At 38.1% G+C, this 24,787-nt stretch overlaps 1 protein-coding gene across 2 annotated transcripts; it reads right to left on the bottom strand.

The window, feature by feature from the left end:
• Window positions 1–1,738: 1,738 nt before the first annotated feature.
• Window positions 1,739–19,393, bottom strand: WASHC3 (WASH complex subunit 3). 2 transcript variants are annotated; one of them, XM_069807468.1, is made up of 7 exons: window positions 19,232–19,393; window positions 17,527–17,625; window positions 15,159–15,224; window positions 13,598–13,726; window positions 11,922–12,029; window positions 7,274–7,338; window positions 1,739–3,900 (listed from the first exon to the last, which is right to left on the bottom strand). In XM_069807468.1, the coding sequence occupies exons 1-7, from the start codon at window positions 19,280–19,282 to the stop codon at window positions 3,816–3,818; spliced, it is 603 nt and encodes a 200-aa protein (XP_069663569.1). In that variant the 5' UTR covers window positions 19,283–19,393; the 3' UTR covers window positions 1,739–3,815. The 2 variants fall into 2 exon arrangements, with proteins under 2 accessions (XP_069663569.1, XP_069663568.1); XM_069807467.1 differs by having other exon boundaries at window positions 11,922–12,032; window positions 19,232–19,390.
• Window positions 19,394–24,787: the final 5,394 nt, after the last annotated feature.

Genomic DNA, 24,787 nt, shown 5'->3' with positions numbered 1-24,787 from the left:
TGACGTTTCAGACAAGGTGCCAAATTTTCTGAAGAGTAGGAAAATACACGTTCCGTTTTGCAGACAAATCCATTGTAACGCTGTAACCTTGTATCAGCTTTTCAGAGATAAAACTGGATTCCCAGAAAGCTTAAGACCATGATGAACTTCAGTTTCTTGCTATGTAACATCATGGAAAGCAAAATTGACCTGCTCACACTCGACGTGCTGATCTTAGTGATAGTCTCTTTTCCAAGTACAGTATATAGAGCTTCCTATGACTTCTTTTCACAGAATGTCAAACTATACACTTACTCGCTGGTGCAAATAACACACTGGAAAGAAAAATAAGAGAGAGGAAGAGACCCAGCTTGGAAAAAGAACCATCAATTTTCTTTTCAAATGTAGCTGAACAGAAGAGTTGAGAGGAAACAGATTAATGATTAAGAGTGCGAAACTAGGACTTCAGTGTAAAGTTATTATCATGTCCAGATGTTGTTTTTGCCTTTGACAGTCATTTGAGGTTTCACTTACATAAATACAGATATGCATCTAGTCTTAAGGCACCTACATGCATTTAAAATGCCTGCAATATCTTTAAGAAACTGACCTTTATACATTCTGTACTCCAGTTCACCTGTGAAGTGAGGAAGATGGTGATAGGGTAAAAAAAAAACAAGTTTGTTTAAACACTGAGTACATAATTTACTATTAGTACATAATTAGTATTAATAGATACATTCAGCAACGAGCTGAAATAGTTCTGGATAATGATCTTAAATCCATGTAAAGTTTGGGTATATTAGATGTGTACGACTGACACCTCTTAACGTATACTGCATCTCTTAAAAGTTCTTTGCTGTTGGAAGCTTTTTAAAAATCAAAGTCACTTAAAAATGGACTTCTTCCCTTGAAAGTATTGCGTATTTCTGATTACTGTGCAGCCAAGTTGAAATACTCCCTCCATCTTCTATTCCAAAACAGATGGCAAATAATGAGCAAGTTGGAATATCCTCTGCTTATAGTATTTAGCTTGCGGTTAAGGACTTTCCAACTTTCTGGGTTAGCACCATCTCACTAGAAAACTGCTGTAGATCAAGGAGGACTAGCACAGCTGACATAATTCAGTCTCAAACCAACCTTCCTATACTTAATAGCTTCTTGTGTCAGCATGTGTCCTAAGCTAAAACATCTCAGATTGAATTTGGCTACAATCTAAGAGTACAGGGATGTGTTTTGCAGACGAGATTGGCAGGAACAGAGGAGCTTAATGTGGTCAGAGGTTCCGAAGGCAGTGGAAGCACTATGGCTGCTGATGCACCCAAGGTAAAAATGGAAGGTTTTATCTTCTCTTCCCTAGTTCCTCTCAGTTTAGACACTTAAGATTTTTACTGTGCAGTGTGCCACCACTCAAGTGGGAGAGGAGACAAAGTGGCAAGAGTTTTCTTAACGTTTCTCCAAGCCTACCAAGATTGTACTATTCCAAAGTAAACAGCTACCCTGAAAAAAACCCACAAGTCTTAAGCAATTAAATTCACCATGCCTACTCATGAAATTGTTATTCTGTGACATATGTAATTACCAATTAATTATCCCTCATTTTAACAAGTGACAGTAGGCTAGAGGCTTTATTTTTCATTCCACGTAAAAATACATCTGTAGTGGTGTAAAAGACAATTGATTTTAGGTTTTTCAGACTAAAATTAACACAAAAAGTTTCTTCAAACTGATAAAACAATGGAAGTCACACCTCCTTAAATGTGTTTTGGTAACCTTGTTTATTCCTTTAAAAAAATAATTAACTACTATGTCTCAAGTCTTTAAATCATGCTACTTCTTTACATAGGTTAATATCAGTTCAAGACTATCAAACATACAGTCCTTATTAATTTCAGTCTTTCTTAAATTTTCTTGTTAGAATAGTGGCTACGGTTTGTTCAGTTCTTGTCTAGTCAGTTTGCTAATATGGCTTATGTTGAACTCTAAACCCCTGTTTTCAAAACTCTCCTCCTTCAGCTAGCAGATTGATGCAACTTCAGCAAAACTAGTTTTAGCGAAACACGATTTGCAGAGATTTCAGAAGAATTTTCATTATCTTGTTTAAACTAAGATATGGCAATAAAATAGAACCACAACTTTGGTTTACAAAGCATAGCTTTAATTATACAGATTGCTTCAATGAGTTTTCAAATATAGATTTAAAAAAGTCACCAGTGTTTTACTATATGCTTTCTGAAATAACATTATAACATCTACTTTTGAAATACTTATTGCTAATATCTTAATATTTGTCGAGTTTTACCAAGTGTTAACTATTGAATATTTTTGTTTAAGTGTTCAATAATAATTAACTCATCATTGAAATGCCATCTATAGACATTCTCTAGTGTATATATGCTTTTGCAGGAATTCAGGCATTACTCTGATTTACAGGTTATGAAGAGCTTAAGTATGTCTGCTAGACTGAAATGGGAGCCATGCTTAAGTTACAGAAAAAAAAGCAGCTAACCTACTGAAGTGGCGTAAATAAGAGAGAAGGTAATGACTCGGTCATAAAAGCTAACAAATTTATATACTTACAACTTCAGTTTTAGTCTTTTCTTGGTCTCATGAAGAATGTGAAATACCAGAAGTGGATGATTGCCTGGCCCACAGCATTCTAGTATAATCACAATAATCCGGGGAATTCAAATAGATTGTGAAGAATTTCACGTGGAACAAATTGTATTAAAGAAGATTCTTTAATGAAATGTCATTTTTGACTCATGGAGTAGATTAAGTAATTTGGAGGGAAATCTTCAGGGCCAGTCAGGCTCCAAGTGGATTTCTTTATGTTGTTCCCTAACACACACCTCAAGAGGTAGCAAGGTAGTTTTATCATTACACAAACTGAATTTTGGCTTCTTTGCTGAAATTATCAGCAAAGGCACCAACTTGGAGGTGATTTCTTATCCTATGCAAACTGCTCAGCCACAGCTCCTTTTGAATAAGCCCAACAGCAGTCAGAAAGTGGTTTCTACTGACCCATGTGACAGTGAACAAGTAGTGAGAATCTGGTATTCCATTAATAATCTCCCAGTCACTTGCTTCTTTCACAGTGTCATTTTCAAACCAATCTTGCAATGTCTGTAGCTTTCTACACCACTGTAACCTGAATTTGATAAATCAACTCTTCTACAGAGCAGGAATTTCTTTAACAACTTTGTTCAGACTCTAACGTGACATTGAATAGCAGTATATACTTTGAAAATAGATTCAGATCGGGTTTTAATATATTTCTCAGTTGTATTTTAGTTTCTCCGAGAGTATCACTGATTTGCAATCACCTTAAGATAGCTGACTTCTGTGTAATTCTTGTTGTGTCACTTGAGAATATAGTATATTAGAAAAAAAAAAATACAGTTCATCAATGAAACACTTTCATTTTGAAAAAAGTTACTTTACCTGTAAGTTATGGGACAGAAAGAAGGCAACTTAGGTTAATTGTGTTACATAGAAAATGCAGTAACGACCAGAATACAGTCTTAGAGGCCTGGAGGTTTAGAGGTGTGGAATTTTTGGTTTTACAAAGTAGTTTCAGAAGAATCAGAAAGGAATCTGAAATGATGCAGCATAAAAATTGCAAGGATCTCACGATTAATTTTCATCCTGGAAAGGTTCAGGCTGAAACACACTGCCTGTTCAAACCTTCTGGTAGAGAACATGGAGGATCATAGCTCTTAAAAATGCTGTCAGATAAACATGTCACCCATGTGACCAATGCAAAACCATCGTCTGCTAAAGCTCCAAAGGCATTAGCACTTAACAGAGGTTTCCAAAGGCCAAAATCAGTCTCTTCAGTCACTAAATGAAGATTCACTATCAGAACTGTCTTCTGCTTTCCCATCATCTCCCCAGGCAGGCACAGGGGCATCTGGGGTCCTGCAGGCAACAAAAATGTTCTATTGTAAATCCTAGAAAGTGGCTGAGAACACAAGCAACTTAGCATGTAGTGCTAATGTTCTTTCAGTACAATTGCATGCACTTTATTTCCACAACACTTAACAGATTAACTGTTTATGGTTTACAAACTCACACCTTATTGGTATTGCTCCACTTACAACTGAAAAATAAACACTAGAAACTGTAATTCACTGGACATCAAAACTGTAGACATTGGTTTGAATGCGCACCTTTGAGGTTATTGGAAATAATGACAGATCACTAAGAAGTGGCAAACACTTGTAGAAAGAGTTGAAAGCAGGCAATACTGATTAATTCAGGTTTTTTTCAGTCTTCAGAGGTTCTAGGGCTGAAAGGAACATGCTGTACACCATTAAGCAGTGTAAATAGTACATGAAAAAAATAAGACAGGAAATGAACAATATTGTATCCAACTAAAACTGCAGGGATAATTTAGAGAAGCAAAAAAGAATTACTCAGAGTGGAATTTGGCTAGAACATTGGGTTAAATTTGACATGCAAGAGCAGCCATGGGATTTTTATTGACTATAAATGATCAGACCTCTTGTATTTAGTTTTGAAGAGAATATTTAAGATGGATCTTAATGTGTTGAAACATTTGCTCAGGCAATCTACTGGGAATGAAAGGGAGAGAAACAAGCCATCTAAAGACTAACTAACACTACTGGCTGAAGGTGCTGGCTCTCCCTCGAGACTCCCTCGTAAGTATGTAATGAGTTTGACCATACAAGCAAGACTGAGCCTGGTAAATTCTGAAACCAAGGTGGAAAATATACATGCAATTATACTCGGGGAAGAGGAAGAATGATCTTCACAGAAACTAGCTTCTTGTATGATAGTTAACTGCTCTCTTTCATAAAACATTACATTTTAAACTAAGCCAACAATTGTATTATTCGTCCCGTTGTTATTTATCTTGGGGCTACCCGTGTGTCATGCCACAGAATTTCTCTTCCAACTTCAGTTCTGTTCATTATAATTCCTCTGTTGGAAATCCTTAGGGTACCTTTAAAGTGTTTCTAAACATTTTGGGTGCAAAAATGAGAAGTGCATTAAAGAACCGTAAGACAGCCTTCTCCCTCCCCCCTGCACACCTCTAAAATAAATTAAGAAAGCGTTTACTTTCTCATGCAAATAACACTTCACAATATTATTCCTTGTTACCGTGGCAATGACAAAACAGAAGAGCTGTGCAAAGACATGTGATCTGGAGAGACCAGTGCAAAAACTCTCCCCTAGTAAGGAGAGGAAGATGGCAATGAGTTCCTTTAGCTCATGAGAGCAGGACAAACTCTCCTGGAATTGTAGACAGGCAAGAGAGGAAGGATAAGAAACAAAAGTTAAAAATAGATAAATTGGGAGCGTCAAACTCTGTAAAAAGTTGAGAAAGGAGTGGTAACAGAAGTAAAACAGATGAAGGAAGAGAGTATAAACAACTCCATATTATTAGAATTAGCATCTCTGCAGCCACAAAAACCCCATGCTCAGTCACTGGCAAATAGCTGGGAGAGTCTGCAGTAAGTGACTGAGCATACAGCAATATGCACATTTTCCTGATCTTCATTGGAACTGAGTGAGCAGGCCTAAGGAACCTGAAGACCCAAGAAATGTGGTGTGAATGGCAATATATATATACATATATATATATAAAAGTCTGTGATATTGAGACAAGAAAGCAAGAAATTTAAAAGGTCACCCCTGACTCCTCAAAATATTATGCATTATGCACCTTGGCAAATATTTAGCTTTCTTTAACCAGGCAGATTCGCTATACTATAAAAAATTGCTATACACTTTTCAAACCAATAACGTTTTAAAGAAAATCTGCCTAAGCATTACTATTGCACAGAATCTTTGAAGATGGACTTTGAGACCAAACCCCAAACATATTCCCTGAGCCCAAATCCACAGTAATAATGTTTCTGTCTTAACCCAAAAGCAGGTTACCCAAAGACCCAAAAGACAATCCAAAAGCAGGTACTTTTTAAAAAAGCTTTTGAAATTGTAACGTATTATCTTATTTTTATCTACTATAAAAATCCATCCAAACATAAAGAAATAGCAGCATTTACAGAAAGGTATGGACCAGAAATGCAGAGTAAAAAATACAACATTTTTAACACACATATACTAAACCCATGTTTGATAAACCTGTCTCAGACTTGCACAGGTTCTTACTTGTGTTCTTTTTCTTATTTCTCATTTAATCAGTAAAAATACGGAATGAGGAGTAACTACTTTAGGCTTATTTAGACACCAGGAAGTAGCTGGGAAATAAAGCAACTCAACATATGACCAATACTTCAGTTTTCCTATATTTTTATTTATTTTATTAAACAAGTGGCTAGTTTCAGAATAAGCCTTTCCAAAATGTAAAAAGACTTCACTGGAAAGGACAAGCGAACTTTCTAATACATTGACAGTTTTGGAGAGGATGCAAAAGTGTTTCAAACAGTTTAGTGGCTACAATGTAAGAATGGAAGTTAATATTTCACCAGTTCAACAAATTCTGTGAAATAGTACAGTAAAATGAAATTACATGTCAAATGTAAAATAAGCCTAAAATTCATGCTTATGGCCAGACAAATAGCTCTGAAAATAAGTATCTATTCTTAGTAGTCTTCACATCAGGTTAGCTCAATCAACAGTCACAATTTTGAACTGCTGACTTCAATTTACACTGTCAATGTTGAAGTAAAGTTGTACGCTCCATCTACAGAGGGAATCTGGAAACAACTGTGTTGTCCCTCATGCATCCAGCAAAATAAAACAGACTTTGTTCTTATTACTCTATAGTGATGACATGTTGTTATTGAAGTGTTGAAAGAAAGTATCTGGGTAAAACCTCATACTCTTAACAGTACAGTGAAAATGGCTACTGATGTATTATTTGATTTCTCATCGCTAAATGCTCATTGTCAAATGTTACCTTGTCATTGCTCTATCCTTTTCCTTGAACTGCACCACCTCTGCTTGGCTTGGAACAAGTCCTTCCATTTCCTCTCAAGTCTGAATGGTAAAGTCCTGCAGCTTTCTGTTTGGGAGGGTGCAGTACCTACCCATTTATATTCTAGTCTCTGTATTTCCTGGGCCTCGCCTTAGACTAGACAATATTGAGAAGACAGCTCATACCTGAGATTGCATTCCTCTTCCTTTGGTACTAATGGCCCTCTTCAGACCTATAAAATGCTAAAAACAGCCTTTCACAGAAGACTTCAAAACCTGTTTTAATGCAGATAACTTAGATTCACAACCTTTTCTAACACTTTTTCCCAAGTTTTTTAAGCACATGGTTGCATTCCAACCCTACTGAAAGTTACAAATTACTTACTCGAGAAGGTCTGGATTTAGCCCTTCAGAAATCATTTTGTTTCGTATTGCCATTACAGGAACACCCTGTGTAAGAGGAGGAAGAATAATATCAAACTACTGGACACAAACAGGTGAACTAAGTTCCATAGGTTCTTTTAGGCTACATTTTCATCCAAATTTATGCATATCACTTGTTGAACAAGAGCATGGAATGATAATCTCAGTTGTCATCAGTATGAACCTAGAAAGCGAGAAATGACTGAGATCAAAGGCCCTTTTAATCCTTCTTATATTTATGACAAAACATCTACAGAAAGTTGCACGGACGGAATCGGGAATGGACAGATATATCTGCAATTCATGCAGACAAAACAGGAAGCTGAAGTTATGTGTATGGATAAGAATGTGAAGAAAGCACGAAGTAGCACAAAGACAGCAGAGAACAGTTGTGCTAGAAAGATGAAGACTCGGACACGCTGAAGGTATAGCCAAAGAGGGAGGAAAACCAGGAAAGTGCATCTGCTGCTGCTCCGGAAGGATACCTTAAGGCAGTGCTAAAAATTGGAAAAGTCTTTAAAAAGCATGCAGAAAAAGGCAAACAGGACATGAGAACAGAAGCACAATTTAAAAGTGATTCCTACAAATACAAGTGCTTGTACAGTCAGGCTTGAATCTTCTATGACTTCTGGACAGATTTTAGCCAACTATGTACGTGTTAAAAAAATTCCGTCCTTTCACTGCAAGTCCCTCCACAGTTTCTACACTTTATTTTATTCAGCAACACCTAAACATGCCCTCATCTTGGATCACATACCCAAGAACACTTTGACCCACGTCGTCTTACGAGATACGTTCCAACAAACTGCTCCTATGTTTCCACTAGAGCTGCTCAGACAATTTGTTGCTTTGCCATCCCTGTTGCAAACCATCAGAAAAAGCCACCTGGACCACTGCATGCCAAGATAGAAGGGGAAAAAAAAAAAAAAAAAAAAAAAAAAAAAAAAAGGAGGACACAATTTCTGATTTCCAAGGGACAAAGCTATTGGTGGTCTAGGAAAGTCAGGAGACGCCTCGCAACCTAAATGAAAAGTTGTGTAGGATTCTTTTGGCACAGGACAAATATCTTTTGTCCAAAGTAAGTAAAATAGTGATAAAATAAAGGGCAGCCATGACTAAAGTTCCAGAGAAGCATGTGGTACTAGTGACAGTTGCGGTAGATAACCTGGCAAAGTGAGAGCTAAGCTAGCTGTCTTAACTGTGTTTTCCTTGTGCAGTTTCACAGTAAGAATCACAATCAAGACATGTACATTGCAAAGGGGAAAGTATTTGAGTATTTCACGACAGTTTAAAATATTCGCTTATTCTAGTATAGATTTGCACACCAGGGATTGAGTGTCTATACACTGTCTCATACTGTCTAATGTTTTTTCTCTCGCTTGACTGCTCTTAGGGTTCCTTTCTCCAGCTCAAAAAATCACTGATGAAGTGTTTATGCGTCATTTCAAACCAAGTGAAAACAAGATTGAGTCAGATCAGGCAAAGCAGAATTCGTATTTGCTTTCCAATGAAAGGGAGCTCAGTATATGAACTTCTAAGAATGGATTGGAAACGGTTATGCTTTTAAGTTCACACTTGGAGAAGCATTTTATTCCAAAACTGTATGCATCAAAATATGTAAGAAAAAAACCCTCTCAATACCCTCATATATCATAGATTTACAAAACTAATCTGAAGTTTAATCAAAATACCCTTTAAAGTGCATTTTTTTCCTGAAGGAAAACAAGTAATATTGTACCTATATATGTTTATAATACAATTAGAGCATTCAATTACTTTCTCTTTCATAATTTTGTAAGTTTTGCTCTGGAAAATCAGAGCCTGATACTGCTGTGACCCTAAATCTTACTAAAATAAAACAGACAACTATTCTAAATCTAAACAATAACTACACCATTGAGCAATCCCAAGCACAAATACAGGCTGGGTGAAGAATGAATTGAGAGCAGCCCTGCAGAGAAGGACTTGGGGGTGTTATTTGACGAGAAGCTTAACAGGACCTGGCAATGTGCACTTGCAGCCCAGAAAGCCAACCACATCCCAGGCTGCATCAAAAGAAGTGTGACCAGCAGGTCGAGGGAGGTGATTCTCCCCCTCTGCTCCCCTCTCATGAGACCCCACCTGCAGTACTGCGTTCAGCTCTGGGGCCCCCAACATAAGGACATGGACCTGTTCGAGCGAGTCTGGAGGAGGGCCGCCAAGATGATCAGAGGGCTGGAGCACCTCTCCTATGAGGACAGGCTGAGAGAGTTGGGATTGTTCAGCCTGGAGAAGAGAAGGCTCCAGGGAGACATTATAGCAGCCTTCCAGTACCTAATGGGGGCCTACAAGAAAGCCAGAGAGTGACCTTTTACAAGGGCAGGTAGTGACAGGGCAAGGGCTAATGGCTTTACACTGAAAGGGGGTAGATTTAGATTAGATATAAGGAGGGAGTTCTTCACTGTGAGGGTGGTGCGGCAGTGGAACAGGTTGCCCAAAGAGGCTGTGGCTGCCCCATCCCTGGCAGTGTTCAAGGCCAGGTCAGATGGGGCTTTGACCAACCTGGTCTAGTGGAAGGTGTCCCTGCCCATGGCAGGGGGGTTGGAGCTAGATGATCATTAAAGGTCCCTTCCAACCCAAACCATGGTATGATTGTATGATTCTACATTGAGCATACAGGTCCACTGAAACGGCACAGGTGTACTTTTCTAACATAGAAGCCAATAGTAAATTTCCATTGCATTTGTCTCTGCCCATTTAAGATTTGAAATAATCCAAATCACTACACATTCATCCCAGTATACCCCAGCCCTACTCCCAGCCTGGTCCTGTGGCTCGGGAAGTGTGCAGGTTCTGGAGAAGCCACAGTACATATAGCAATCTTGCTGCAAAATATGTTTTGGTTCTCCATAGTGCAGAAGGAGGTCACATAACCATCAGTGTTGGCAATTCCTGATGATCAGTGCGCTCTCCATGTTTGTTTTTTATTTCAGTCCTTTAAAGCAAGGATCAGTTTGTATCAGGCCAGTCAGTATCTTGGCATCTATGCAGTCATGTTTGGTGTTTAGAATCAAGTAAGAGTATTTGTACTTTAAACATGAAGTTTATCTGAAATCGTGGACTGCTCCTCTCACACCGTCAATAGAATTGTTCTGAACATTTACTATAGCAAATAGGATAGACAACAATATATATAGTATGTATATACAACAATATATTGTATATTTTAAAAAATAGGAATTTAGTATGCTCAACTGCACTCCATTGAAATGAGTTTGTTACTATTTCACAGAACAGCTCTATTTAGTGTAAAAGAAGTATTTCTTCACGGTGTTAATTCTTAAATACTACAAATATTGTGAGCAATAAATAAATGATCAGTTCAAACAAATCTTCAGCTAGAAGCTTAATTCGGGCAAATAAATAACACGAACTGAAATATTTGACTGGACAAGAAGACAAGTCTGGCAAATACAAAAACACACATTAATTTGTAGTATGTTAGTTTGACTTTCCTATGACACTATTTACAACTGGCAGAGGAGTCACCAGGAACTGCCAGTACAAAGGATAAATGTGGAAAGTGAGATCTCACTCCTCTAGCAGTCACCAAAAAAAAGTCAAAGTAATTAGACCATCCAGCACTTTCACATCCACTTTGAAGCCTGGCATTAAATCAATACACTAACATAGCGTTCTACTCTCTGCTACTACCCCACTGCTGGGTTTTCCACATGGTTTGTAATAAGCTACCCATAAAGTGCCAATTTGTGATTCAAATGAAAAATAAGGTCTGGAACATCATCCAAAGTACCAAGCACACCAATTGCAATAATTGCTCTGAAGAGGGAGTGAAACCATGAAGTTAGTTTTAACATAAGCAACACTTTACTAATACTATGACACAGTCATATTTTCCAGAATTATAATATGTATTTTAGAGGAAAATTTCCACTGACAGCTTGAAAATAAAGACAGATTTTTTTCTTTGTTTCCAATCTCATTTTTAATTTTGTGGACGTGAAAATAAGAGCTCTTAAAAAATGTCCCATTCACCTTTTCACTCCCTTCATTCATTTTCACACATGTAAATATTGAGATTACATTCATTTATTTCCTATTTATCTGTAGAACAGCCCACAGAGAGAGAGGTAAACAAAACCTGCATCATGAATAACAGAAAACTGAAGTGGAGCCAAGTAGTGAAGCAATTCTTGTGTCTCTATTTTGAATGCTACAGAAATATCAAATATTCCTGCTCTGGACTATACTAGCAAAGCTGTATTTTGTACCTTACAGCAAAACCAAACTGTGATCATGTCTGTGTGTAGGGAATGACAACAATTCTGCCAGAATAAGTACACTTTCAGTGGCATCTTCTGTGAGTCCAGCTAATACCACTCTGCATTTACACATCTTCACACCTTCAGTTGACAAGTATATTGGCAGAATTTTGTACAAAGCTGAAGCTCATTTATTAGAGATGTGCTAGAAATATTGTGATGTTTTCCTAGCTTAAAGATTACTGTTGCAAGATATATCTTCAGACACGTAATGTTCACTTACAGTGGTGTGTGACGTTCCACCTAAAATAATGGAGTACCCAAAGAATGATAAGAGAACTGACTTACCACTTGTACCATTTTGAGATATCTGGCATATCTTGGATCCTTGGCCACAGTTCTGACATTTTCTGTTACTACCTCTGTTTTCTGTAACCCTTCTTCATGTATATTGTTCTGCTGCATACAAAGAAGATAACACTTTAATGGTTAGGTATGCAGACCAGAAGCATGGAGAGATTTCAATCAATAAAATTTGTAATTTGAGAGTAAAGCGCAACACTTCCTCATCAAGATTATTCTGATTTACACTCATAGTATAAGAGATTTCCAAGATGTATGAACACACAAAACCCAGCTCTTTCGTTATTCACTGTCACAAGTGAGACTTCCTACTTTTAGTCACAATTTTAAATTATTGCACAGTATGTGGAAAAAAAAGCGCCTTTAATAGCCCTGTTAAGTTTGTTGTATTTAATGAATAAAACAGAACTAAATTTAAATGCTCACTTTATTAAAAAAAAAATTTTAAGGGTTATATCTATATATCTCCTGTAGTGGTCCAATGCATTTTTTCCTCAAAACATTTATTTGATTCCCTGAAAAATGTTTCCTACAGATCATATAACTTTTAAACTATAGGTTTTAGTATAAACCATTAACCAAAAGGATAACATAACAAAATAAAAAAATTCTTGAGAGTAATTAATTTATAAAAAAGAAAAATTACATGAAGATATAGCACTATTTAAAGGACAACAGAAAAGTGCATATTTGCTATTAAACTAACCATTTGAAAGTAGCATTGGAAATCTCCTTTCAGGAATATCTGTCCCTACTTTAACATCTGCGAGGAGGAACATTTTAAAGAAAACGAAATAACAGGGACTCATTCTCTAACATGACTGAAGCACGCAATGCTAACTGTCCATTCTGTTTCCCATGTTGCTGGCTGCAAATTAAGAGTTACAGTCTTTAACAGGCAGGGAAAAGCAGCAGACTACTCCAGCTATTGCTGCTCCACAGCAACTTCCACCAAATAAAAGAATGAGCAGAGATTGAAATTAGAGATTCCAAGAAAAGAAAATATAATAGGAAACCAGGGAAAGAATTCCATCCACAAATGAGCCAGAAAGCCTCACTTAGTGAAGTGGTAATGACAGGATTTAAGTCTGGGTTAAAAAACCCAACCAAACACACACACACAAAAAACCAAACAACAAAAAATTAATTGCAGGGATAGGATCTTAATGTTATTCACTTACAATAAGCTGGCATTTTCTGTACATAGATGATAATATATAGAAAACATTCACTGTAATAACCTCTTTAAAATCAAGTATGCTAGAAACTCCAATTTGAGCTGAAAGCTCACATTCTAAAGGAAGGAGAAAAGAATTGGAATTATGTGTTTCAAACTGTTATTTTCATTCATGACCTTCCCAGTCCCCTGATGTAATTCACGTTCATATTTTAGTGTGATTGAAGAAGAGCAAGGAGGCATCTACCATCAGATTTGAGTTAGTTCCAATTACTTAAGCCACATATTCAAGAAAGAGAATACCCTTTTTTGTTTTAAGACATTCATTAAAACAGTTTCATTAGTGAAAAACATAGGTTTAGATCTTTACAGTTGATTGCTCTCTTCCAATAGACTTGCTTCTTCCATCTATTTCAAATGAGACTAGAAACTTGATGTGGAGAGGTATATTCCTTCAGTGTATTAGTTATGCTTCATTACTTACTCCAGACTGAGGTGATACAGCTGTCTGTTGATCTGTAGTAGTTTGTCCCACAGGACCATTTGTAACACTGTTCATATTTGCACTGGACACTTCAAATTTGACATCTTCTAGGCCAGGAATAGAGGCTAACTGCACAAAACATCATCAAATAAGCAATGAGCATATCATAAGTCCATGTGTACAATAAAATCTGCAGTATGCTGCTTACCATATACTCCCCAGGTAGGTTTCACATTAGTAAAATCATAACTTTTTATCACTAGTTTTGGTATTTTGATTGGCAAAAAAAAAAAAAAAAAAAAAAAAAAAAAAAGACTTTTCTAATCAGGTGGCTTCTACAACAAAACCCCCAAAACACTGCATTGGAGCTTTCACTGCTAACACAGGGCTGCAGTGCAGGAAAGGCTTTGACACCTTCCTAGCATTTTGCTGCTGCACTTATCAACCACACAAAAGCCATGCCATCTTCTCTGCTACTTCCTCTACAGTGAAGAAATCATTACAAGAACAGCTCTATTACCTAACAGATAGGCGACTGGTTACAGATTTTGCCATCTTCTACATATTTCACTCTTTTTTAAGGAGATGCTGAGAGTGCAAATTAAATACACCACATATCTATTTGAAGGAAATTCTATTTAACATGATTATGAAGAATTCTGCAAGAATTATCAATACTGATCATTCCTAAATATTTTTAAATCAGTAAGAGTTAGTAAGCATTGTTTGTAGTACTACAGTATTTTTTTCACAAAGATCTTAATGAATGATTTCAAAATGTCCTACCCCTGCTCCCAGAAAAAACAAGCAAAATTGCTTCCATCATTATTGAAAGAAGGATTGGTTAAAACTCTACAGTGGGTGGTTTTTTGGTTTGGGGATATTTTTTTTTTTCTTTTAGCAAATTAAATGATAATATATGACTATAGATTATATCCTTTTGTCATTTTAGCTAAAGAAGATACATCAGATGCATTTGTGTTAGCTTAGATCCAATTCAGGTCACATTTCAATATCCAAAGTTTTACAAGGCATCTATCTAGCTACTTATACCAGTTGAAATCTTTACAGTCCGGTAACACAAAGATACTTTTGCTTTACAAAGGGGGCAAAAATTTCTTATTACAGTTTGCACGGCAAATGCTATTTCTTACTGCAACCCTGCAACACAAGTTGCATGTTTTAATATCGGAAAACTCCTCTCCATTTTCTTAAAACCAAACATTGCAATAAAATCAACATAAGTAATCTGCCATATAGTTTAGTTGCCTTTTCAAGATCCAAGTGCTCCTTTCCTGTTCAGTATGCTTAACAGAGACAAACCCAACATTTCCACTATGTGCTGTTGGTTCCTTTCTTCCATATCAACTACATGTTCAAACATTACGCAATATAAGTGGCAATGCATGCGAAGTGAGAATTTGCCGTGTGAGCAGTTTGCATTAACTCCTTCAAATCATTATGAAAACTTATTTGCTCAATTCAGGCTATGAAAAGGAAGCTAGTTCATGTATGTAGGAGGCTGTCACTGTTAGAAGACAAAGTCTGTACACATACAAACCTTTGCATCCAAAATATTGAGTGTTGTTTCAATTTGTTGGATACGGAGAGACAGCGCTGACAATTTCTAGAATAGAAAACAATTAGGACGTAAAAACACTCCCCTAGGCACTTGTACATATAAACCAGTTCAGATCTAGCTAAACAAAATCACTTTTGTCTTCTACCTGCTGAAGGCAGAGTAGAGTGTAAATGAGATGATAACGTTATGAAATTAATGAAGCAATGGCATTCCTTTTTATTACAGTAGCTACACTGGTTCAATTTTTAAATAATTTTACTAGGCAGTTAGTTTTCCCAAATAATGACTGACAGAAATGAAGACAGACTATGTACAAAAGAAAGCCAAAGTAAATAGGGTATTACTTTGGACAACTGGAGAATAATGGTAGACATATTGTACTCTCACAGTTACCAAAAAACCTTTCTTCAAAGCTTTTTCCAAATGTGGAAGATGTGATGTGTGTGTATGTAACTGAGCAAATACAAAGTAGAAAAATCTGATAAAGAATACAGCAGGTGATTGAAAGTCCTATACAGTCAAAATGCACAGTGAACCAGAACTAACCAGAAGCTTTATATGCTCCAGGTGCACCTCAATCACATTTTGACACCTCTTTTTTTTTTTTTTTTTTTTTAAATACAACTTAAGTTTTTCTAAATTACTCTATAAGAACTGTCACTCTTTTAACTAATCACTACCATACTCCACCAGACCTGTCCAAGTGAAGTTGGCTAGCACACTGGCTGGCAGATATGTACCACTCTGACAGCTTTCTGGCACATTGGCAAGATTCTGCCTGGCTCTGAAGCAGAACTTTAACACCCTAAGAAAATGGCAGTTCTGCCAATATGCTAGAAAAAGTAAAAAGAGACTGACAGGAGCTAGTCTTTTTGGATAGTGCACTGACTTGTTTACAGATGGTTCTTTGTTCGTGAAGAGGAGTTAGTTCCTATTGAAAGGAACTATGTGCCCTACATGTAGCTGGGGAAAGAGGAGGAAAGATGTACAAAAGACAGTTATATAACTTTATGGGTCAGTTCAACTAGACGAGAGCCAAGAAATTTAGAGTTAAGGATGGCGTCAGCCCTAATTTTGAATTTCTTGGCTTCTGTTGATTTACACTGGGAACTTTCACATTAAAAACACTTCTATACTTCATAAATACAAAAAACTTTTCAAGGAGTTTACAAACCAACTATTTAGTCTGTTGAGTAACAACATGTTTAGGTTAACTAATAACTGTTTTATTAAGTAGACTTCACAGCATTGCTGCGTGCTCAAGATGGCTTTAAATATATGTGTTCTGATTTCCACAGTGCCTATGTAAGAGGTAATTTTGAGATCATGTGACAACTGAGTTCTGGACAACTGACAACAGCATCACCAGGCAGTTACACTGTCCCATGTATCAAGTTACAATAAGTTTAAAAAACTAGAAAAAAATTACATTTTATCCTCTGAAGCTCCATATGTTGATGTGGTAGCCAAATTTTATACTTGTCACGGGTCTGGCTCTAAACTTTACTAACAAATAACAGAATTTCTCAGATTACATAGCCTAGTTTAATTGCATTTGACTGCTGCCCTAGCCCTGCTGGCTAGGGCTGTATAGTAGCCTTTGTTGAATAAGCTAGCGAACAGTTACAAAAAACCCACTAATGACAAGAAGGTTAAGCTCAAAGCCACATTAGAAAAGTCCCTTTCTACAAGGGAGGAAGCACTCTTGTCCTGTTCAGTGGACAAGTCTAGTCCTGTCAATCTGGTATATTTCCATTGACACTAAAGTCATCACAAAAACTTACTAACACTAAATATATGTATTTTTCTCTTTTTTACAAGACACTAGAATTAACTGCTTCATGTTCCATACTAATCACTTGCCAAAAATTTCTTTTTTTCCCCTGCATCAAAATTATTTACCTTCAGAGCTTAGTGTATCACCCTTTTAAATTAAAGGTGGTAAAATCTGAAAGCAAGTTTTGATGCACAGATGAGAGGGATACTGACTGTCAAAGTGGATTCAGCACCATAGGAATATGGCATCCTTCTTCCAAAACGACAATATCCACAGATGGAGCTGCTCAGAACAAATTCCATGTATCAAAAAGTTCAAAGACTGTGCCAAACACAAAAGTTTAAGGCAACAAGATTAAGTGTGGTATAATCAGCAGTTCATGTGGCTATCTTGGGGAAAAAAAATCTGTCTTAAGCATTTAGTCAAGAGAAACCTTGAACAGAAAGCAGACTAAATTTTTTTGGTTTAAGCTACCAGTATTGTTGCATCAAAAATATTTAAGTGAATAGTTCTCATTTCTAGGGTTTTTTTAATTGTATAAATTGACAGCTGGGAAAATAATAAACATACCTCTTCGCAAACAGTAGAAAAGCGGTTGAGAAACTGCACTGTGTGTACCACAAACTGGTTTAGAAATGCTACAGTTCTTTTCTGCTGAATAGCAGGAACCTGCATTAAATAATATAAGAAAATTAGATCACACATAGTTGTCAATTCCCACATTTGGATTCAAAGACCTGTTGAAAAATGTAAATGTTTTAGAAGAAATTATTTTAGAAATCTGTCCTAAGTGTGCTTGCTATGAACGCACATATATACAAACAAATTTTTAATATACATATATGTATACATGCATACAAATACTTTTTCGCTAAAAATCTACTAACATGACAGTTGAAAAGTTGCGGGATACACAGAAAAGGCAACAAGAACCACGTAAGTGAAGGACTGTTATCTTACTTAAGAAAACACTTTTAGATGAAATTGTGAACATTCCTGAAAATCAGTGTTAAAATTTTTAAAACACAGAGAGGAAATCAGAATCTTTCCTTCCAAAGCTTAAGAGGGAAAAGCAAACTTGGTCATCCATACAAATACTCAGTTACAACGAACACTATAATCAAAAGTAAAGAGCAGTGAAACTGCTGTCTCAGTCTTTAGTGGCTACCTACACTTTTCCTTATTTGCAAGTCCAGACTATCCTAAATTACCCTTTAGTGTCACTCCTCCAAGTCAGATCTGATGCACACATACTTTTCAGACCAAAAGGTAGGATGTTATGTTTGTCAGAAAGAAGTCTGGTGCTCATAATGTAACAGACAGTTGGCATTTTTATTTAAACTGTTACACAAGACTGGAATCAGGATCATTCCTGCAAATGTTTATGTATAAAATTATAGTGCCTCAGGGTTCATTACCTTGGACAATTGCTTTAAGTCTTAAACTTCACACAGGAAATTTCTCTATGGAATCGTAATTAGTTAAAGTGAAGGATTTACAAGGAAAAATATTTGCAGCCAAGCTTCAGCTGCACCAAACAATAGTTTGTGAATATAGCGACTCTCTGGCCTTCACCTCATCTCTGGTCTTCCATTTGTCAGCGCAGCCATTCACGACACTTTGCTAATCTTAAGACATCCTGATTTTTTGTGAGGCTTTTGTTGCCACTATCTCAAGTTGTCAGCCCATGCACCCGTACGGCAGGGTTTGCTAAAGCTCAACCCCGTAGTTTCAAAACTGTCAAACAGTGCTTACGACCTTATCAGAAATTCATGGGGTAGCACAGGGGATGGAAGGATCATTGGGGCAACAGGAACGTCCCACCTTTATGCTCTGTATTTGAGAAACGGCTAAAAAAATGGGTTTGCATCATTAAAAGACACGAATAAGCAGCTTTGCACGGGATTTGCCTCACAGCTGTAAGACTGCAACGGCCTAGCCTTTAAATATCAGGCTACCGCCTTTGGAAAACATTAAGACCGTGCTCCTGGAGACCCAGCTTAAGACAAGGCGAACCGCCTCCCCCCCACCCCCCAAGCCCCGCTGCGGGATCTCGGCCGCCGGTACGAAGGCGGCGGTCCTCGCCCGCGGCAGCAGAGCAGGGGCAGGGAGGGGGTCCGGCGAGGCCGCGGCGGGGGCTGAGGGGCTCGCCCGACCGCCGGGCCGGGCCGGGGAGCGGAGCGAGAAGGGGCTCGCCCAGCACCAGGGCCAGCGCAGCCGCCGCCAGGGGAGGAAGCGGGACAGCTCCGGGCCGCCGGGCGAGCGCAGCCCGTACCTTGGTGAGGTCAATGCCGGAGCCCACAATGGGCAGCCCGTCCTCGTCCATCCCCGCGGGGCCGTAGGCCGCGGGACGGAGAGCGGCCCCGCAGCCGCCGAGCCGCCTCCCGCCGCACCCCGGAAGCCCCCGGCGGCTCCGTACGCGGCCTCTTGACCTCGGCCCGGAAACAAAACCTCCACTCCCAGAGGAGTGGGGGGCGGACCCGTGGGTCTGCGCATGCGCCGTCTCCTCCCCCAGCACAATGCCTCATGGGAAACGTAGTCCGAGGGAGGGCGGGAGGCGCGGGGCCGGGGCGGGCACAGGCCAAGCCGGCCTGGCCTGCTGCTCCCGAAGGATGGCCGCACTCCTTTTCCCCAAACTTGTGTGGTCGGTTCTGCAAATCGCCCCTGCCAGGCCGCGGCGAGGCGAGGGGAGCCCCCCCCCCTCGATCGTGGTCCTGCTTCAGGTCACACCAGTTCACAGCAGTATGGGCATCACAGCCCCAGGGCAAGGCTCTGGGTGAGGCAGGTTGTGAAGATAAAACGTCTTCCCCAGCGGTCTCGGACATCAGAGGAATGATGAGGAAAGCCAGTGATGAGGCCGTTTCTGTGCTCTTGTGCATCATTTGGGTGGTGAAGGGCCAGGCTTTGAATGTGGAGAATAAAAATAACGAGCACCGAATGACCCTGGGATCTTCTGAAAAAGATGAGAGCATGGCTGCAATCACGTTAGGAAGGGTTCCTGCACTTTAATGCTTACACAAAGGGAAAAAAAAGGGGTATGGTAAATCCAGCTGTTGTTTTTGTTTTGTTCAGCAGTACCTATCACTTGATTCTCAAGCGTAGGCTATAAGTAGGTCTGTTCCTTTTCACCAAAGGAACCTCAGAGGCACCAGGCTCCAAGAAAAAGCGGAATAGCATGTAGGTTCACAAATGTTCCTCCTGAAGAATTTCCTAACTGGAAAATAACCAACCTGGTTTTTTTTATCTTCGAGTGGTTGCTTGTATTATTTTTCTCTACAACAGATTGAAAGGGCTGATCAGACCATTTAGAAGTAAGGTCCCAATACGAAGAGAGGTCGAACCACTCGTAACACGTTGCATCATCACAAAGGGCTTCCCGTCTCTCTTTTGCTCCCCACTGATGGCTACCTGCACTCATTTTACCATTTGTCAGTTACAGCACCCGGTGATCCCTTCCTTAAGGCTGTTCAAATTGCTGTCTTGGTGGAGAACTAGCGTTAGAGGAGGGTCTGTTTTCTGCCTGGTCCACGAGTTGAATCATATCAGCCAAAGCATGTGTTTAACACCAGAGTCTGGTGAGCAGGGTTACGGAGTAAGACCTTGCTGGCTTTGATAGCAAAAATACAGATAACTCTACCACCTCATGCAACTTCACCCATGGCATTTCAGGAGAACAGCAACAGAAATACTTCTTGGTTGGCCACACATCTGATTTTTTATGTTGTGCTTGATTGAGCTCTATGGCTGAAAGTGATAGGCACAGTGAAAGCTTAGAAATGGGACCTGAACTCTTGGTACTACCGATACTGTGCTAATAAAATTTTGAATGTGAGATCTACAGTTACACACAGTTACATACAAGAGAGAGATTGTGAGCTGAACAGAAAGTATATTTGATCCCATTTTGTATGATATTAAATAATCCAGCTTCTGCATCTTCAACAGGTCTTCTAGGAGCCAAGACATCTTTTCTCTGGGATGGCCAGACAACTGATGAGGATCAAAGCCATTAAAGAACAAGTCATTAAACATTTGAGGACATGTTGCCTCTCTGGAGAGTCAGGAATGGCAAGTGCATATAGATCATAGGTCTAACTCCCAAGATGATTAACTATGAATGAAAGATGAGAAATGACGTTTAAATCCCCAAAGACAGGGCTCCAGCCAGAGAATTACACACACTTGCATTTGTAAGTAAACCCCAACTCAAACAGTACATGGAAATGCCATCTATTGGGTTATTTCATGAAAACTATTGACTCTCAGAATTTATTCTCACGTTAGCCAGGAATAATCAATTCAGAAAAGAATCTATCCTTTGGAAATGGGATGGGATGTCAAACTGAACACTGAATTCCCAGTCCTGATGTCTGGGCTAAGTTCGGAGAATCTAGGCTAAGCAACGAAAAATCCTGGAATGATGATGTGTGCTATGTTTGTTATTACATCAGAACAAAAGACTACCAACAGCTCAACCTGTTAAGTAAAACTACTTCATTTAAATTCTAAGGTTGTGTACTATTGGAAGGCAAGACAAATTGAGGTGATTTGGGGTCCTTGTTTACAGTGAATCCAGATAAAGTGTAGTGGAGGAAATACTTGGTGAAAATTCTTCATGGTTACATCTAAATGCTGGTACATTTAATAAAAAAATCTAAATTTAGAGCACTTAAGAATCAAACATAGTCTGAGGCTATCAGTAGGAAGCTTCTCATGGGATGAGATAAATAAAGATGCACTTATTACTTTAATGCCTTGAAGATTAGAACCCAAATGTGCTATGCTAATTTTGGTTTAAAATTTAACAAAATTCTCAATTTACCTGCAAATTATTACAGTTTGCTAAGCATTCTACAAACCCATACACAGAATCCACTGTAGCTATACACAGAATTGGATCTGCTACTCAAGTTTACATGAAGTTCTCATTTATGTACTGAAGCAGCTTTTCTTTGATTTTATATTTATTACTTTCACAATATATTTATTAGTAACCTGCTGTCATACCCACATCATTATTACTCTCTTACTAAAACACTATAGCAAAGTCTTTTTGCCCATACTGTTTGAATTATTGAACAACCTGTGTTTCATACTATGTTTTGGAGCAATGACATGTAGTTGGCAATTTCTCCCATCTCCCTAAGGAAGGACAGGGGGTTAGCCTACAAAGTTCAGTAGGTTTAATCTAGTTTATAGGAATTGTACAAATTTTTGCTTGGCAAAGGAGCTGTTTGTTTAAATTATCTAAGTGAATTATCTTGCCACCTTAATTACCTCAAAAAAACCCCTAAGTTGTTATATTCAAGAAGAATTAATCTCATTTACCATGAAATGTCCATAATACAAGTTTTCCAGTCAATGCCACAGAAATTTAATAATGTAAATGCTTAATCAAATCTTATCTGAATCTCTTGGTCTGTAAAGCTGGACAAGAAATCTCACAAGAATATGCTCTTCAGTGAACTTTCTGGTACTTCCTGCTTTTAATTTGGCCAAAAATACTGCATAGAAAAGTGCAACACAGCACTTTTTCTCCCAGCTGGAGTTAGGAAATGCAGGGTATGAAAAGTGAAAAACAGAGAGTAGAGGAAAATGATCCAAATTTTTCCAAAACCTCTGAAAAATGTTTTAATTGAACTGGTTTGTTGAACTGGAACTATTAATGACTGAACCCCCAATGGGAGGATTTATAAAAAATAAGTGAGTGTTAATATCCAGATTTACAGTGTGTATGATTTGAAAATGTATTTTGTACCAGCACCCATACCAGATGATAAATGTCAAATTAAGGAATAAATACTGTACAGCATGTAACTGCTGGCAGTTTATACCCTATGTATGTGTACATATATATGCAGGCATTTAAAGGCACAGTCATGCAGCTCCACCTTTCAGCGAAAGAAAGATTAAAGACTGTTTAACAGTTACTGAAATGCAGTTCAGCTGAACATTAATATTTTGAAGATGTTAACCTTAGAGATGCTGAGGCTAACTTGGAATGCAAAAGCTTTGTGTACAGAAAACTGATCAAGGCTTTGTCCTCATCATTACTAAAAATATTTTGTCTTGTGATTAGCGTACACTAAAAAGTAGAGGCAACAGCATGGGTATCAAAGCACTGAAACTCATCTGCTATATGTATTTTTATATTGCACAAAATCAGAGCCTCTAGTCAATTGCAAAACAAAACTGCACAAGCTGAAAAAAACTGGCAAGTGCTACTGTAACTTACAATGTTCATATGCATTTTGTATGCTTATATACTGTTACAGGTCCCAAGACACAATATTCTGTTAGAATCAGCACAGAACTCAAATAGCTATACAACTGAGAGGCAAGTTAAACAGAAACAAAAAGCTGATCCAAAAAAATTTCCAGACATGGTGTCACCTGATCCTCCATAGGGGCAATAGTTGTTTTTACTAAGGTGGTCCAATGAACAGCTGAAAAGGTCAGAGTGTGGATTAACATTTTTTTTATTTCCCATGGAGTCTTCTAAATCCATGCTTGCAAAGGGTATTCTGGCAAAGCTTTCTATATGAAATTGATACTGCCTCAATGATTTTTCCCTCAACTGAATTAAAAAAAAAGTCTATCTCAATAAAGTAGGTATGTCAGAATATGTACAAATGTAGCAAACAGAAGGTTCAGAGAATTATCAACCCTTGACAGTTAAATAGACTGAGAAATACAAATGTCAGGTGTTATGTACATTCATTCATTCAAAAAAAAAACCAAAATGGAAATTAAATGATAAATGGTTTGCAGTTCTCTGAAAATGGCTCTTCGAGTTTCAATTTTCCAAGCACTGTGCTAAGGCAACATCAGAGGATTAACTAATTATTTTGTTACGTACAGAAGAACATGGGGAACATGCTAAAAACATTAGCTGCTCATTTTTATTTTTATTTTTTCTAAATAGCCATTTTATACTGGAAAGAAGTAATACGAAGAGCTTTGCACTTGGCAAGATGATTCCAATCCTTGGTAAATAGTTTTTAGTCCTTAAAGAACCAGAGTATTAAAAACAAGCATCCTGGCTTCTGAATTAACTACAGAACAAAAGAATTTCTGCCCTCTGCCCCTTGGGTTTTAATCAATTTTAAATAAAGAAGTCTCAGTCAAAATGCACCTGCACATACCTAACACAAATTGCCTTTGTCAATATGAGTACTGAGTATAATGTATGATATTCTGCATAGCTAGGTGCTATGTAAAGCTTTGCTCTGAGAGTGTACAGAAAAAAAATAAATCTGCTTCAGTTTCACTACACATCCAAAAGGATAGCAGTGCCCCAGTCCAGTCCTTCCTCTCAGACCCACAAAGATTTGTAGCTGTGCCTGCGAGCCAGTTAAACCTCCCATTAAGTTTGTACTCTCTGGTCAAACTATGGATACGAGATGAACAAAGTGCTGTATCTTGAAACATCCTCCGGTCTGCTTATTTTAAAGTTCAAGCACACACCAGTCAAGACTGGAACCTATGAGGAACTTTATATTCATCTTTTAGGTAAATTTTGGTGGCAGTTGGAAAGCAAAATTTCTCAAGGATAAGAAATGATGAAAAATGAATAATGGTCTTACTTTTTAAAAGGTGACTGTAATCTCGCTTTTTGCTGTCCTAATTCTGAACTGGTTGTATGTGTCCAGCATAAATAGGGACAAACAAAAGAGTGTTTTAAAATCTAACTACTGCTAATAAGGATGGCTACGATGCTGTAAGGAGCTGTTACACTAGCTGAACATCTTGATATCACTTCACTTGCAAAAGCATGCAAAAAGGATACCGAAGGCAGGAGTTGTCTCTGCCTTTTACTCTTTCCTCTTTT

The sequence above is a fragment of the Haliaeetus albicilla genome, chromosome 19, assembly GCF_947461875.1.
Source record: "Haliaeetus albicilla chromosome 19, bHalAlb1.1, whole genome shotgun sequence".
Classification (NCBI taxonomy): Eukaryota; Metazoa; Chordata; class Aves; order Accipitriformes; family Accipitridae; genus Haliaeetus; species Haliaeetus albicilla.
The sequence above is the reverse complement of the archived record's forward strand: the minus strand, read 5'-3'. Positions and strand labels throughout refer to the sequence as shown.

Bases quoted from the DNA above. Each gene is read 5' to 3' on its own strand.
- WASHC3 (XM_069807467.1), bottom strand. From the start codon at position 19,282: ATGGACGAGGACGGGCTGCCCATTGTGGGCTCCGGCATTGACCTCACC. The intron at 13,727-15,158 runs GTTTGTATGTGT...TGTTTTGTGCAG, and splicing joins TCAATATTTTGGATGCAAAG to TTAGCCTCTATTCCTGGCCT. The intron at 12,033-13,597 runs GTAAGTAATGAA...CTTTGTATGCAG, and splicing joins CTGTATCACCTCAGTCTGGA to CAGAACAATATACATGAAGA.